Below are 15,761 nucleotides of genomic sequence, written 5' to 3' on the forward strand. Positions count from 1 at the left end.
TCATCCTTTTTTTGGTGACCTATGCTATGTTTATGCATGCACATGCATATTTTATTTTCCATGCTATCTAAATATGTATTTTTCACCACCCTGTCTTCCAGGTTGTGGGGATCCTCGTTGGACTAGGTATCATAGCATTGGTGACCTCCCCCTTGCTGCTTGTGGCATCTCCATGCATCATCTGTTGCATTTGCAAATCTTGCCGGAACAAAAAGAAAAAGCACAGCCTGCCGACAACCTAAAACTGTGTCTTTTTGAGTCTCCATCTGTACTACATATGTATGTGAGAAAGCACAAGGGTTGTGTTTTGGTGCCATACCTACCAAATAATGCTCCCTTTTTTTTGCCAATTTTTAGGATAAGTGCCTATTCTCGACAGGTTACTCTATCACTAACAAGTCCTAGTGGGGGAAAAGTCTAGATTATTGCGCAGTACATATAGTGTAGGTTTTTGCTTCCTGAAGAGGAAAACAGGACACCATTCAGTACTTTATACCATAAATATGGTCTACCATTCAAGACTGATAGAACATTCCCATTTTCCATCAGCTGCACGTGACTTGATCCTGCTGCATTACTCTGTCTTTGCAGATCCAGTCATTACTGTTGTGCTTGCTGTTGGTTCGTGGTGACACTCAGATTTCTCAGAAAGTTTTGGGTCTTTTGTAAAAGAGGGAGAGGGAAAAGCCTGACTAGGTTCTTCTGTCTGCTAGCTTGTGTCCAGTTAAATGTAACAAACCATTCAGAAAATATGTTTGGTAATTTCCCGTCAATTGGCTGCCATGGCATTTCTTTCAGCATTGAAATGCATTTGATTTTTACCATTTATCTCAACTACAGAAGTAAAAAAACAACAAACTGTTCTTAAGATAGGGCTCTCTTTTGAGAGACTGGACTACCTTGAGAAAGCTGCTTTTTTTTTTTTCCACATCAAACATGGCATATCTAGCATGAAATATTAGGAGTATGCCTATTTCCCTAGCATTGGGCATGCCTTTTGTCAGTACCATGGGTGTAGCAAACTCATGGTGAAGGTAATATTGTAAGAAAGGCTGTGATACAGTTCCCATTTAGTGCAGAGCATTGGGATCCTGGTTGCATGCGTACAGAGGGATGGCATGGGCACAGATATACCAAGTACATATAGGCAGTCAGTAGATTTTTTTCAACAGTTTACATGGGTTGGCAGCAAGAACTCTGTTAAAAAGTTATTGAAACCAGGCTAAGCCAAGCCTTCCTTCAAAACCTTATGGACCTGCTGAAGTGAATACTTGAGAAATGCTGTGTAAATGTGAGCTCTGTCCTTTGGTGGGTATTTCTTTCGTCCTGCTCAAGGTTAACAAACTCTGTTGCTGATAATTTTTAGTTACTCTGAATCTGGAAGGCTGTCATTTAATAAGTGCTTCATTTTAATTTGGTGCCTCACCACCAAACCAGTTCAGACCCTGGTATCGGTTACACCTGTATAAGTTCACTGAAAGCTCACTGAAGAGCTGGAATTACTCCAGGCTCAGTCAGGAGTAGCTGGGATCAGACTCTCCTCCCTGGAGTTTATTTCCTTAATGGATGGTGCTCCTCAAAACCGGGGCTGGTGGCGCTTTTGTTGTGGACTCCCGTGTGTGCATTCTGTATCTGTGGGAACAGGTACAGGTTTGCACCGTGTGCTTGGCTGTAATTCCAAACCCCTTTCCGCCTGGGCTGCGAGGTTTGAAGGAGATGCTCGGCCCGCGCGCGGTGCCGGGCTCGCGCTCCGCCCGGCTGTCTCCGAGCGCGCAGCGCGGGTCACCCGGAGAGTGCTGCCAGGGTGACTGTGTGGTGTTTGGCCGAGCCTCAGGAACTTTGCCTTCTTGGCAGCTGTAAATGTGACCTTTTTTCTGTTTAACTTCCCTCTCTGGTTACTGTAACAAAAGTGGCAGGTGTTCTTTTGAGAAAGTGTAGTCTGTTGAGCAGACTAGCAAGAACAGAGGCCTTTAATAATACTGTCTGTTTTACTTTTTAATTGATTTCTTTTATAAATACTGTCTGACTTTGCTACCAGTCGTGGCTGGAGGGCAGGTAGTGCTCGCCAGTGTGAAAGGCTGTATTTATTCTTCATCCTCAGCTTTGAAGGGAAGCAGAACGGTAGACAGTACATTCTAAATACAGAGTGCAATGCAGGCAACTGCCATTTATAATAAATAAAGAATGTTTTCTGTATGTGTTTTCTTGAAGAGCACTAATGGTAGTGCTTTGGGGTACTTGTGACAGATTAAAGTGTCCAGCCCTTGGCTTTGCACTATTTTTCTACCTACGTTTTTATGGCACTACTGTCATTTCCATTTTATTTATGAACTTGAAGTTGCAAGTCTTACTTTATTGTTAAAGCCTCAAGGACAAAGATGTAGGAGCTCTGTACAGTCTCTTGAAGCATAACCAGCATTGCAATGTACCAATATCCTTTGCATGTTAAAATGTGAGGATTTTTCATGTTTTCTGATCTTACCAATAACTGGTGCATCCTTTGCTAGTCTGGTTTCTTTCCTTGTCCTCTCCCTCTTTCTGTTGGCCTGTTTTTGCTAAAATGCCTATTGGAATGAAGGTGTCAGATCTTTTTTTTTCATTAATACTGTTGTGTTAATGAAAAAAACATTCTTCCCTCTGTTAAAAAAATGCAGTGGAAGGCACCTGTCTTGCAGCAGTTTAGGTGCCTGGTGGGTGTACCAAAACTGGTATAAATTAACCATGCAGGAGTTAACACAGCCTGGCAGTCTCTGTGCCAGTCCAGGCATCTAAGAAATCTAGATGGGGATTGGTAGTCCAGGATTTTGCTGGAGGTCTTTACACAAAAGCTGGATAAGGAGAGCATGAGCTACAGGGACCCCTTCCTTTGGCTGTGTAGGTGCAAAAAATGGACCAAGAAAGAAGTTCTAGACATCTTCAGAGCTTAAACTTAAAGCTTTACAACAACAATTTTCTTTAAAAGGCTGTGTCCAGTGCCCCAGGTATCCTGGCTTTTTATTGCATGGGAATACTTGAGTATGTGCTTTAAGTAGACCCTAGCCTGGCCAGGTGGAGCAGTACCTGTGCTGAAGTGCTGGAGCAGGAAAGCCCTGTTACTTTGTTTTCCAGAAGGCAGCTATTTTGCAGCAACTGGCTATGCTCACAGAGTTTCCAGAGAAACATTTTGGCAGAAATCTTTTTACAGTGTTGGCTTTTGCTTTTGTGTTGCTTTGGTGTTTTTTTTTTTCACTTTATAAGAAGCATTAAAGTCACTTTATAAAAGATTTATTGAAAGCATGACAAATAATGCTAGTAATAATTAGGGAGAACAAAAAAAAAAAAAAAAAAAAGGACTCTGACTACATCTGACTCTTCTTAATAAAGGTGTGTGTAAATCCACCCTCCTGAGCTCCATCTGTGTGATGCAGTAGTGCACATTGCTACCAGGCTTCGCTGCTCTTCCCGTCTCTCTTCTTGCCCCTGTGGCAGGTGGCTGGTGTGGGGCCAGCAGCCAGGGGAGAGCTCAGGGCTGTGGCAGTGCAGGTAACACAGGAGCACATTGCCCACCCTGGACTCAGCACCAGTTTGTTCTTGGGCCTTTAACCACTGAGAGACACCTTGGTGGTTTTAGGCCTTTAATGTCACGTTGAGAGCATTCACAGACGTCTCTCTTGGAGAACAGAAGTGGAAAGTACTCCATTCCTTCTGAACCAGGAGCATTGAGACCTTATGAAAATTGGGCTCTAGGTGTTTACAAGTCAGCCCCTAAACTTAAGAGACCAGTGTTAGAAATACGGATTTGTGCTGCATCTGGCCACAAATCTCCTTGGCTACATTTCACATCATTTCCCATCAGTCACTAGGTCTGTGTCAAATACAGCTGAAGATCCTATTCAGGATTCCATGTCCTTGAATTAAAATGAGGATGATGATACCTGCTCCCAAATCCATCTCTTAATAAAATATTTGTCATGCTACAGTGTAAGTGCATCTCTGCAGTATTTATTCCAGAACTATAGTGGGTGTTCAGTGCTGCCCTTCAGTAAGTGATGGTTTATTTTTGGTGAATGGGGTTGCTTCCCCCAAAGAAGGGCACGAGGGGTAACAATAATGAATGTTTCTCAGTGCTTTAATGATGCTGAATGCTAAGTCTTGTTGTCTGTCCAGTAACACAGCATGAAGTCCAAAGATAAGTTTGATATGTACACAAATTTTACTTGAATGAACTAAGAGAAGCTGGATATTGCCTCCATATTTGCATGAAGAAATAAATACAGGTGGAAAGATACAACTGCATTTCCACAATGGGACAATAAAATCAATTTTTGGCTGCTCCATTTTTTGGTACCACAATGGGTGGTTGTGCTGTAGTGCCTGCTGCTTTAAAAAATTGAAATCGGTTTTGCACTGTAATCTCCTTCTCCCAGTCATTCTTTCTTAAACTAATTCCTTTTATGATCTTATTTTTCATCCTGTATTTCAGGCCAAAGATTCTTAGAGCAAAGGTAGTAGATTTCTTTGTATGAGGATAAAATCTTCCAACCATTTTCTCCCAGGTTTTAAAAAGAAATTTGATGCTGAGTTACCTGACCCAAGATAAAAATTCCAGACTTGGCTTGTTTAGACAAACTTATTGAGTTAAGAAGTTCTCTTGCAAGACCTAAATAAGGGGTGCTTTGTTAGAGCTCATAGATAAGGGAGCCCTACAGTTTTTGAGCTTCACAGAAGAGATGCTTCTGCTGTTAAACAGACTTCTTTGGAAATGTGCTGGGGAAAAGAAATTTAAGTCTACATCCTGTATATGTATTTTTATTATATAAATCAAAAATACCTTTCTTGTATAGATTCATAATTTAGGGATTCAGACTCTCTGGGGGCTTTCTAGGGTATACTTACCCAGGAAGATAATCTTATAAATATGCTGAGGCAGTTGAACAGAGTGTGCTAGTTATAAAACAGTTATCAGACATCTCTCACCCATGATTGTGTGGGATGAGATCATAATTTACATGGCTGAAAATAAAGATGTGAAAATTTACCTTTCCTGGAACAGCAAGAGTTGGTTCTTCTGCAGTCTTCTGGAAGGTTAACTTATTGCTAAGACTCTAGAGAACTTCAGTCTCATTTTCATTTGTCCTCTAGTTAGTAAAGTAATGAAGTGAGAGCTGAATGGTGTTGCTGAACAGGAAGCCCAAAGGTCTGTCTTGTGTCACGACCCTCAAGTTTGTCATACCCAATGTGATTTAATAATTTATTATTATAATTAATGCAATGCAAATATAATTTATAATTAATAATTATAAAATACTAAGGATGAAGTATCATTGCCTTTATCGTATGATAGATTTATTTTAATTGCATTCATATTGAAAGGTTTTTCTCTTCTGCTTCCCATAGAGAAGGTCATGGTGCGCCTGGCAAAGTAAATTTCTGTGATCTGGTGCAGTTCACAGTAAATGTTTCCTACTATTTGGTAGTTATATCAGAGGGCTTTTTATGATCCCTCAACTTAATTCTTTGAATTGAGAAAATCTCTACTGTTAGGAAAGGTAATTTCCTAGCAATGAATTTTATTGACCATCACAATCTGAGCCATAAAAGGTGATACTTTAATCTGAGATATAAAAGGTTGACAAGGTCCACCAGCTCTTTAGAGGACACAACCTCATTTTCTCCCTTCTTCCCAAGAAACTTGCTCTTTTCTTGGATGAAAATGAAGGATGTCAGTAATTTTCTTGTGCCTTCTGGATGTCCAGACAGAAGCTGCAGCTTCTGGTGGCCATGTGCCAGAAGATCCCAGACAGGTTGAATGCGCAATGCTGCAGCATGTGTGCAGTGAGTTGCTTAAATTTCAAAAAGGTGCCTGAGCTTTATGGCTTCCTAGGGCCTATGCAGGGATTCATCCAGATGATTCATCCAAGTGCCACCACCTCTATGGCACGTGTTGTGCTGGGCCGTCTCACCATGTTCAACTGTATCCCAGATGGTTATCAGGGGTCTTATCTCAAGCTTGCCCTTTCCATAGTTACCCACCCACGTCCAAAACTCCCCAGAACTCAGAGCAAATCTGTTCATTTTCCAAGTCTCCTGCTGCTGGCCTGGTTCAGTGTCACAGAAGCTTCAGTTCACATGAGCTATTTGGAGCTCAGCCAGTCTGATCATTTACTTTTCTCTAATGAGCAAGGCTTGGGAATGAAGAGGAGCATAACTATTCTGTAGGCTGGTATTGGCATCATAGGCACCAAGGGTCAATGTGTAAGAGCTCTTTTAACTGCCCCAGCATTGCTCATTTCTGAATAAAGCCCGTGTTTTAAATGTGTGTAGATGGAAGTGTCCAAGTCTGACAGTGTTTGTGCGTGTGGTGTGAACCAGCAGCAGCCACCGACCCCTGTCCTGCCCCTCGCAGATTTTACATTCTGTTTATCTGGTTTTTTGGGTTTTTTCTTCTCCTCCAGGTAATACACTTTCTTCACCACTTTTCTTCCGGTGAAGGGCAAAAGGGTTTGATCTTTGTAAGATTTGTTAAAATATTTTTGTGTTTATAAGAAGAAAGCTGACATATATAAAGAAATAAGTGCTTTTGTAATTTTTTTTGTGTGTGGTATGATTCAGCATTTAAATGTTTTACAGATGCAGTTTTTTGCACTCTCTCTGCATATATCCATTAAAATGGTATTTATTTTCTCTCTTTAAGGTTTACTTTGGTTTTTTTTTTTTCTTCTGATGTTATAAAATGCAATATGTGCAACATTAAAAAATTAGTGTAAAGACATTGTCTCATTTTGTTGTAATCTTCATCTGCCTTTAAAAATATAACATAGAAAATTTATGGAAAGAATTTGAATACATCAGATGTGCTTAATGGAAATTTTGAGGATAAAAGAAGGTAAAAGAGATTGAGAGTCATGACTCTTACTTTCTCAAGAATAATTGACATTAAAATCCTTTTAAAGAGTGTGGGGCAGGCTCTGGATTAGCCCTGGAAGCTGCTGCAGTGGCGTGCAGGCAGCAGTGGCATTTGCTCTCTGTGGGTGGGATGCAGGATTACTTAAGATCTGCTCCGTGGGAAAGTCTGGTGGAGACTGTGGCTTGGGAGCTACCAGGAGCACCTGGAGGAGCTGGAGCTACCCCAGGCAGTGGATGTGGGATGTGTGACAGGCTGCACAAAGCAAAGTCTGCTCCTTCAGAACCCCCTTTCTCTTCACTTGCTCCCTCAGCCCTGCCTGTCCGTGCAGAACAACGGGGCTCCTGCTCCAAGTTTCCGAAGGACCTGGTGGAATGCTACCTCCCACCGTGCAGTTTCAGACATCCCTGCTCCTAACTTTCCTCACACACCCACATCCTGCAGTGCTTATGAGAGACAATCACAGCTGTGGTTTTGAGCATCACACATGATGGCAATGTTTACCATTATATATTTCTAGCTTAGCTACAATTACTCAGCATCTGAAGGTAGGATTTTCCAACTGGGTGACACATCCTTGGAAACCCTGCATGTCATCTGTGGGGCTGTTCACCTCAATACATTATCTGAAAGGTCTTATAAGTTTTGCCTCTGAGAACATGTTTTCAGGATGAAGGTTGAGGAGAATACCACCATTTTCACTTAGAGCTTAAATTATGGTCATGAATGTACATTTTTTCTCCCACTAGTTTGCTTAGAGTAAATTCAGCACTGATATTATTCCACTTAAACACAGTAAAATTATTACTATTTTTTAATTTGTGGGTGTTCAAGGCTCTAGTCTTGTCCATCAAAGCAGGACAAACTTACCAGTTCACACATTAACAAAGGTGATGACTTGTAGCAGACTGAAGGTTTCCAGCACAGCACTTTTCCTTCAGAGGATCTTGCTGATCACTGAGGAACAGTCTTTCTGATGGGATTGTGTCTGTTCTGTCAGACTTGTGATGGACACCAGCTGCTGGCAGCCAGTGTGCCTGGTACCCTGCCAGCCTACCAGCTGCCAATGGTGGGCACACTGCCCAGCTTCCCACCTGGTGGACGAGTGAACTGCCAGCTCCTCACCTGGCAACTTTGAAAAAAACACCAACAAATATTTCCAAGAAAAAGATACACATTTCTGAATTTTCAGTATTTAAATTTCCAAATCAGACCAGTCTAAGCAACCCAAACATCTCCTGGCCAGTTCTGGAACATAAAAAGTCAATGGATTCAAATTTGATTTGGTCCCACCTTCAAGGTGCAATTTCCCCCTCCCAGCTCCTGCACTTGTCATGAGGTCTAGTTTCCTTTAAGAGCCTTTTATTTCAGAGTTATTTGTAACCAAATCCCTCAGTTTTAAACTATCCATGTTTTTTGAGATTACATAAGATGTCATTTACCTCCTTAACCTCTGTGTGTGCACATCCATCCACTCACCCACACCCACTTCTACACTACCCACAGTGTGATCCATTCTTTCAGTTTGACAAATATGACCCATATCAGCCTCTTAAAACACCTTTCCTGGTCTCCCATTCTTGCTCTGGGGTGATCCTGTGGGTGGGGCCGCCCACCCCATCATCATTCTGTCACATTTCCCTGTGGGGCCCGTGACTTCTCCTGGGAATCCTTGCTCTGCTTACAGAGCTCTCAGAAGGATTGCCCTTGCAAAAGCCTTTCCCAATGTCCTTTGATGCTGGTGCCTGCTTGGCATCTCCTTTCTCTATCAAGTTCTACAGCTGTTCCAGTCTTAGCTTCTGGAAACCAGAAAACATGGAAAATTAGAATGAAAAGGCTTGTCTTTCTACAGAGCTTTCCACGGATATCACATTGTTGTAATTTAAATTTTGGGGGGGATCCCAGGGAGGGTCCCCCAGGAGTCCCCCGGGTCCTAGCGTCGTGGGTGTTTCCGTGCTGGCAGGCAAAGAGACTCAGACGGCTGCTGAGGTGCTGATGAGATGAGGGTTTATTCAAAGTCTCACTCCAGGCAGGGATCATGGTCCTGTGGGAGAGGGGGAAGGGAAGGGGAGAGGGGGAAGGGGAGAGGGATGGGGAGGGAGCAGTCCCCGAGGACCACCAGGGCAAAAGAGGAGGAGCCCTCTCGGATTGCACCCTTAACACAGAGGTTTAAGGTGGGCGCGGTAACATTCCCCAGCCAATGAGGTTACAGATACAGGATACTGCAGGGAGGGTACAGACTTGGGACAAACCATACATTTTCCAGGGGTGAACCAGAGTATACCAGTTCCATAAAATGGAATTCCACAGGCAGGCAATTCCACATCACATAATTAAAAACCACAAAAATTCGAAAAACCCAAAGCAATCCGCAACAAAAATAAATAAAAATAAAACCAACCCAACATCCCATACCACCCACAAAATCCTACTTCTCAGAGAAACACTTTCCACTTGGTGCCATGGGTTACTTCTTGCATGGGACACCTCATGCTGAGCTTCTCAGCCCAGAGAACACCTTGTTAACACCTCTGCAGTGAGGCATGTCTGCAGCCATTGCCATGCTGAGTCTCACAGGGGGCCAGCAGACAAACTCAAGGCTTCAAATCTGTACTGTGATACTCAAAATAAAAAAAAACAAAGTCTTTTCTATCATTCCTTCCCCTAATCTGAGCTCTAGCTGTGCTAGCAACAGTGCAGCTAGCAATAGGTGCACGTTAAAATTCAGCAGGGATGCTGGAATAACCGTGTTGGAGCTTTTAAACAAGTCTTGTGTCCACACCTGTCTGAAGAAGTGCTTGTGTTTTATCCAAAAGGGGAAAACAGCAGGATCTCTGATTTCTCAAAATGGGGCTATAAAAAGCATCTGCAGAAGGGTTAAGACTGAGCAAGAGCACTCCATGTCTTTTTCCTTAGTAGTGTCATGTAGCAAAGAAATGAAAAATCCTTCCTGATGCTGACCCTTTCTTAGCATAATCCACTATCAAGCACAGTCAATAATTTCACAGTCTCACCTTCTTGAGATCTATGCCACTGTTAAAAGGTCAGACTTGGAGAAACCTGGAGGACTGGCCAATCAGTAGGAGGACCGGCCAATCAGTAGGAGGACCGGCCAATTAGTAGGTAATTGTGTTTTCCTGGGTCTTGGCTAGAAAATCTGCATTTAAGCCCAGGCGCAGGTGTCTGTGATAAGGTGTGTGGTTCCCAGCTGTGAGAGGTAAGAGACTGTTGCTGCTTCTGGCAGCTCCTGCTCATCCTGGGCACTACAGCTAGTGGGGAAGCTGCTCTGGGAGCTGTTAGATTGACCCATGTGAGTATGTCTGAACATCCTATTGCTTGGTTGGGTTGCCCAAAGAAGTTGTGGATGCTCTGTCCCTGGAAGTGTTCAAGACCAGGCTGGATAAGACTTTGAGCAACCTGGTCTTCTGGAAATTGTTACTGCCTGTGGCAAGGGGTTGAAACTAGATGATCTTAAGGACCCTTACAACCCTAACCATTTTGTGGGGTGGGGGTCTGTGGGTCAAGCCCCAGGAAGAGGACTCCAGGGAGTGCCCTGTGAGAGTGCCCAGAGGCAGTGCTCTAGATATTAGAGGAGGTAGTTCAGGACCTTGAGCCTTGCTCAGCTGAATGTTTCTTGAGAAAGCTTTGGGTTTTTTTTTTTTCACCTGTACCTGCTCCTATTTGCAGGTTTTTCCTCCTGGTCCCCCTGAGATTCCCAGTCAGAATGGACAGTGAGATATGCAATGGGATTGATCAAGGGATTATATCTGACTCCCTGTGATACTGAAGCTTGACTAAGCTCTGTTGTTGAGCCAGGAGAGGGGAAATAATCTGTTTTCTGCTACGCTGTGTTCAGCTTTGCTGACCTATACTTTGCCTGTTTAGCTGTTGCCTGGAAGGGACAGTGTTCCTGATGATCTTTCGGCTAGAGAAGCCTTGTGGCACGTCTGCTACAGAGCTGGCTGACATCAGCAGTGTCCTGGCACCAGTGGCACCAAATGAGGTAGTGTCACTTTAAAAACATAATCAGAATGGAAAGGAAACTTCTAGCTTTGCTCAGGCTATGGCTACAAGCAACTAAAACATGAAATGCCCTGGGGCCTCCAGCCCGTGTCATCACAAGGTTCAGTAGGGAGCAGTTTGTGGCTCCTCAGGGGCAGAGGTTTCAAAGTGGTAACAGGGATGTTCTGGGCTGCAGCCAGACCTGAGTCCCTCTAGGCTGGGTGAGGAAGTGTGGCAGGGCCTGATATATCTGTGGTGGCTCAGAAACCAGAAGAATGCTTGTGGTAGTAGTGGATTGGCTGGATTTTACTCTCATTTCTACCACCTCTGAGCTATGTTGTCTTCACATCACTCTGGTATGTGGTCTAGGGCTCTTGGCCGCAGGAGAGCTTTGGTAGACAGGGTGGAGGCTTGGGGTGGCTGTAAGAAAACTTTCCTCTTCTCTCTTCCACCAAATGTATAACGTTTCGTATGGTGACATGTGTGTTTAATCAAAGGCTTCAGTCTGTGTTGCAGGTAGCTTTTGGAGGAAAAGATACTTCACTCATTAGCCAAAAGTGTCCCAGTTAAAGTTCAGCTGGTAAATATGACCCTCTTACTAATTCTATTAATGAAGATGAGTGATTTCCCATAATGTCCCATCCCTCACACAGACTGTGGTGCTTGTGGGTTTTCTTTCTGCCTGTTCCCTCCAGACAAGTGGCACAGCTGTTCATGCTGTTATGTGATTATTTGAACTGGCACCCGGCACAGCCACTCCAGATCTCTCTGCCTGAGTGCTGTGAGAGGTGGTGGATGTGTCTCCTTTTCAGGACTGTGCTGCTGCACAGAGCTTGGCTTGGACCTGTTCAACACTTGTAGGGAGCTTGGACAGGGTCCTACCATGGTGAGATGAAGGGAGAGTTTTGCGATGAATTTGGTCCTTTCACCTCTCTTCTCCACATAATGGTTGACTTCTTTCACCAATGCTCTAATCCCATCTCAGATGAGCCAGTAAAACTACCTGTGTGCTTAAGGTGAGACCTCTTTATAGAGGAAACACAAGGAGAATGGGCATGGTTGTAGAAGCTTTTTGTCCAATGTCCTGAATCCCAGCTTGGGACCTGAACAGGGCATATAAAAGATGCTTCACAAGAGCCTGGAAAAGGAGGCAGGTTTGGGGACCCTGGGGGAAACCTGGCTGCTGCTGCCCCAGTGCCTCTCCTGCCTTCCAGGGCTCTGCTCACATTTGCTTCCTGGCAGCTCTTGGTGTGGCAAGACTCTTCCTCTGAGCCCCTCCAAATCCCTCTGGAAATGAATATTGCAGAGAAAAAACAAATCTGACTGCAGAGAGAGAAAAACACTTTCAAAGTAGGGAAAGGCAAGTGCCTGTGTAGGAGAACAAAGCATGGGAGTAATGTGTAAGACTACTTTGTTAATTTTTGTAAGATGACTTGGCTCAGTTGCCAGAGTTGAGGCATATGGGATCAATAACAAGAATCAAAGAAAAAAGCATGTATGTTAACAACAGGGGGTAACTTAGCAAAAAATCAAGCCTGTATTTTTGGTTAATTAAAAGCAAGTCCCTAATTCTGAGCTTCTGATGGTTCATAATCCCTCTAAGGATTTTGGTCACTCTTCCCAGCTGTGGCTTGGCTTTTGAAGGTGCCAGGCCTGGGTTTGTGGTTGTGCTTAGTGTTACATGTGCATGTGTGTCCCACTGCTGCCAGCACTGTCTGTGCCAAGTTTGTGCCTGTGTATAAACTTTTGTGGGATGACAGCTCTGCAGGAGATGAGCCCTGAATGGCAGTGGGCACGGAGGCTGGCGGGATTGCATGCCTGCCTCCCTCCAGCAGCCTCATCTGTTGCTGACACCACCCAAGGGAATGGGGGGTGGTGCCCCATTCCTTTCCTAAACACCTCGTGTCTTCTGATCCTGCATCCATGTATTTTGAGTGTTACTGAAGCATGGTGAGACCCAGCCTCCTAGATAAAATCAAGAAGAGACTCGATTTTAAAGAGACTGGTGGCTTTTCTAAGTGAACAGTAAACACCTCCTCTCCTGAGTGATTCCAGCAGACCCTGGAGCCTGTGCAGGCTGGGATGGGTGTTACAGCTGTATGTATCTATGAAGGCTTCTCTGACACAGGCTGTGATGGTGACCTAGAGGGAAGTGTGTGCCCTCCCACACATACCCTGGCAGGGAGGTATGTCTGCAGTTCACCTCTTCTCCCTCAGGTTGATCTGTACAGGAGCAGCGAGGTACTCAGTATTCCTGCTTCCATTCCTCTGGGAAGGAGAGTCCCTCTCAGACCCAGGGGTTGGTGTCAGCCCGTGTCTGCAACTGGCATTAAGCTGAGGTCACGCTGGAAGGATAAGCACCAGTGACAAACCAGGATTGCTTATGACCTGGCAGTGGAGCTGTTATTATAAGCTCCATTGCTCACATGTTATCATTATACTATCATATCATTTCATGTAATTGCCATTATCTAACATATATCTATCTATATATTTATATGCACGGTGATCTTGGAACACCTGAAGTGACCAGTTTCTTCCCAAATGTGAGACTAAAGCACCTGGCTGTCTGAGGCCTGGAGAAGTCCAGGGGTGATGAGGCACTTGAGCTGTGTAGGACATTGCTTTGCTGGGGGAGGATAGAGGCATTTTCTGGGGAAGGATGAACTTTGCTCTTTGCAAATCATATGTCACCATCATCCTTGTCCCCCCTAGCCCTGGCTCGTTCTTTGAAATGACAGTGATTTTGGCTGGAGATGTGCCCTCTGCCTCTTGTTACGGGATTTTGCACATCCAGAGCTTCCTGTAAAGCTGGCACTGATGTGGGCCTGCTGGGATTGCTGCTGGGCTGCAGCATTCCCGCGGCTTGGCAGGACAGAGGAAGAAGAGACCGCATGAAGCAAAGTATAATAGCTTCCTCCCCAAGATTTGTTTTAAAAAATGGATGCTAATGTACTAAAAGCAAAGATGCCATTTATTTTTAAATAGTGTTTAACTAGAAACCGTTTGCACTGTTTCATGCTGTAAAATTTGTGTTTCTCTTACATCTTTGGGAAAGCAGTGGGGGAAAGATGTTGAAGTCCAAGGTGGGAAAGAGAGAGAAAAAAGAAAAACCGAATATTTACTGTTCTGGTAGCCACAGTAAATCCATGGGCTCCATTTGGTTCATTGCCTCTCTGGGCTAAGCTGGTAATATTTGGGAGTCAAATGCCCAGCTCACCACCCTCTTTGCATCCCTGAGGAGCACAGGGCAGGTGATGTGTGGGAGAGGAGCAGCAGGAACAGCAACTGCTCACCAGTGACTTTGTGCAGAGGAGAAAGTGAGTGTGGGAAGGGAGGAGAGCAAGAGGGAAACACCAATGAGTGTCAGATTTGTCTTGCACTTTTAAAGTTTTCCTTGTCCATCACAGCCTCCATCAGAACGTTGCTGCAGGTTGTGCTACATCACCTCTGTTCCTGGGAACCAAGGGAGCTGCCAGATAAGCTGTGGAGAGGCATCAGCTGCAGGCTGTGCTCTGAACCTCCTGCCTGTGTCATGGCATGGAAACAACTTGTGAGTGAGGGATTACATGGGCAAACAGGCAAAACAGGGGCCAGGAAACAAAAAGCAGGTAACAACAATTGTCTGACTCAAAGGCAAAAAAACCTTGCCAGCTGATTTAATGAAGTGATTTAGCTGTTTTTTCCTTTAATGTTGCTCAGTCTCTGCTGGGAAATAGTTGATGTGGGCACACTGTCAGACTTTACACTCCTGGAGGAAATCAGAAGTGATTCTGGATGTTGGAGGTGCGTGTTGATGGTCTGGAAGTTGGGTTTCTCACAGTGGTAGTTCAAGGATTGGCACATGGATGGACACCACAGCATGAATTACCCCATGGAGGCCTGCATGTGTTGCTGAGCTGGTGTTGGTGTTGGCTCCACAGGGCACGAGAGAGGTACAGCTATCCACAGAGAGGGTTGTGTGGGGACCCTTCTGCCCTGCTGTCATGGGATATCATATGAGGTCACACCTTCTGCCTAGTGGATCCACCACTGCAGTGGGACAGAGCCCTGAGCTGACATCTTAGACACCAGTGCCTAATCTTCTCCCACCTCTTTGGGGGAATTTTTCAAGCCTATACTGAGGCTTCTGGTGGGCACATCTTCCTTGACTTGACCCTGCAGATGGGGCTCTGCTGCATAACTCTTGTAGGCACCTGACCTGAACATCCTTGAGCAACAATGGGAAGCTGTGTTTATGTCCTTGTCCCTCCCTGTTCTCCTCCTCACTCCCCCCAAAATTCTCCTTCTGTGGCCTCAAGGATGGGTGAAGCTGAGGCACTGGGCAGAGCCACATTCCTGCTCCAGAAGGTAGCATACCCTTTTTCTCAGAGGTGCAGATCCACCGTGGTCATGCACTCTGCCACAGCTGGGCCAGGCCTGGAGGCTGTCAGCAGTGAGAACAAGGGTCTTGGAGGGGTTGCAGAGGAAAGTGAATCATGCCTGTGTGTGGGCTTGCTGACTGGATAATGGGGCACCTCGTGGCTTCTGACTGAGCAAGTGCCAACTCCTCAAACCTGGGAAGTGAGGGGCAGGAGGGGATGGGGCCATGCAAGCTGATGGATGGTGTCCATCTCTCTTCTCTGACCCCTGGCAAGGGTGTGAATAGAAATGGAACGAGCTAGTGTGGTTTGGCCCTACACAGCTCCATACACAGCCATTTCCCCTTTGCAGCAGTGGGAGGGTTAAACACTGGTTTGCAACACAGCTGAGTGCGAGCTCTACTCCCCTGCCTGGCTGAGCTGCAGTGGTTGATTCTCTGGAAATAAGAGAAAATTCAGCCAGAGGAAGTAGGTTATGTTCTCCAAATGCCGTAACATCTGACACATCCAAACAT

At 44.8% G+C, this 15,761-nt stretch overlaps 1 protein-coding gene and 1 long non-coding RNA gene across 14 annotated transcripts in view; both read left to right on the top strand.

Moving 5' to 3' along the window:
* The window catches only part of RNF144B (ring finger protein 144B), a 90,103-nt gene extending 83,352 nt beyond the window's left edge, over window positions 1–6,751 (top strand). For all 8 annotated transcript variants that reach the window (XM_063403366.1, XM_063403394.1, XM_063403402.1 and 5 more), the window contains one exon: window positions 102–6,751. In XM_063403366.1, the coding sequence (XP_063259436.1) occupies window positions 102–242 (141 nt within the window). In that variant the 3' untranslated portion in view covers window positions 243–6,751. The remainder of the gene's footprint in view (window positions 1–101) is intronic.
* Window positions 6,752–10,045: 3,294 nt separating this feature from the next.
* LOC134553570 (uncharacterized) overlaps window positions 10,046–15,761 on the top strand; it is a 140,515-nt gene continuing 134,799 nt past the window's right edge. For 2 of the 6 annotated variants that reach the window (XR_010081099.1, XR_010081101.1), the window contains exons 1-2: window positions 10,046–10,100; window positions 10,769–10,886. This is a non-coding gene — a long non-coding RNA (uncharacterized LOC134553570). Of the gene's footprint in view, window positions 10,194–10,768; window positions 10,887–15,761 lie in introns of all 6 variants that reach the window. The other 4 variants (XR_010081100.1, XR_010081103.1, XR_010081104.1 and 1 more) reach the window with 3 other exon arrangements.

This window comes from Prinia subflava, chromosome 1, assembly GCF_021018805.1.
Source record: "Prinia subflava isolate CZ2003 ecotype Zambia chromosome 1, Cam_Psub_1.2, whole genome shotgun sequence".
NCBI lineage: Eukaryota > Metazoa > Chordata > Aves > Passeriformes > Cisticolidae > Prinia > Prinia subflava.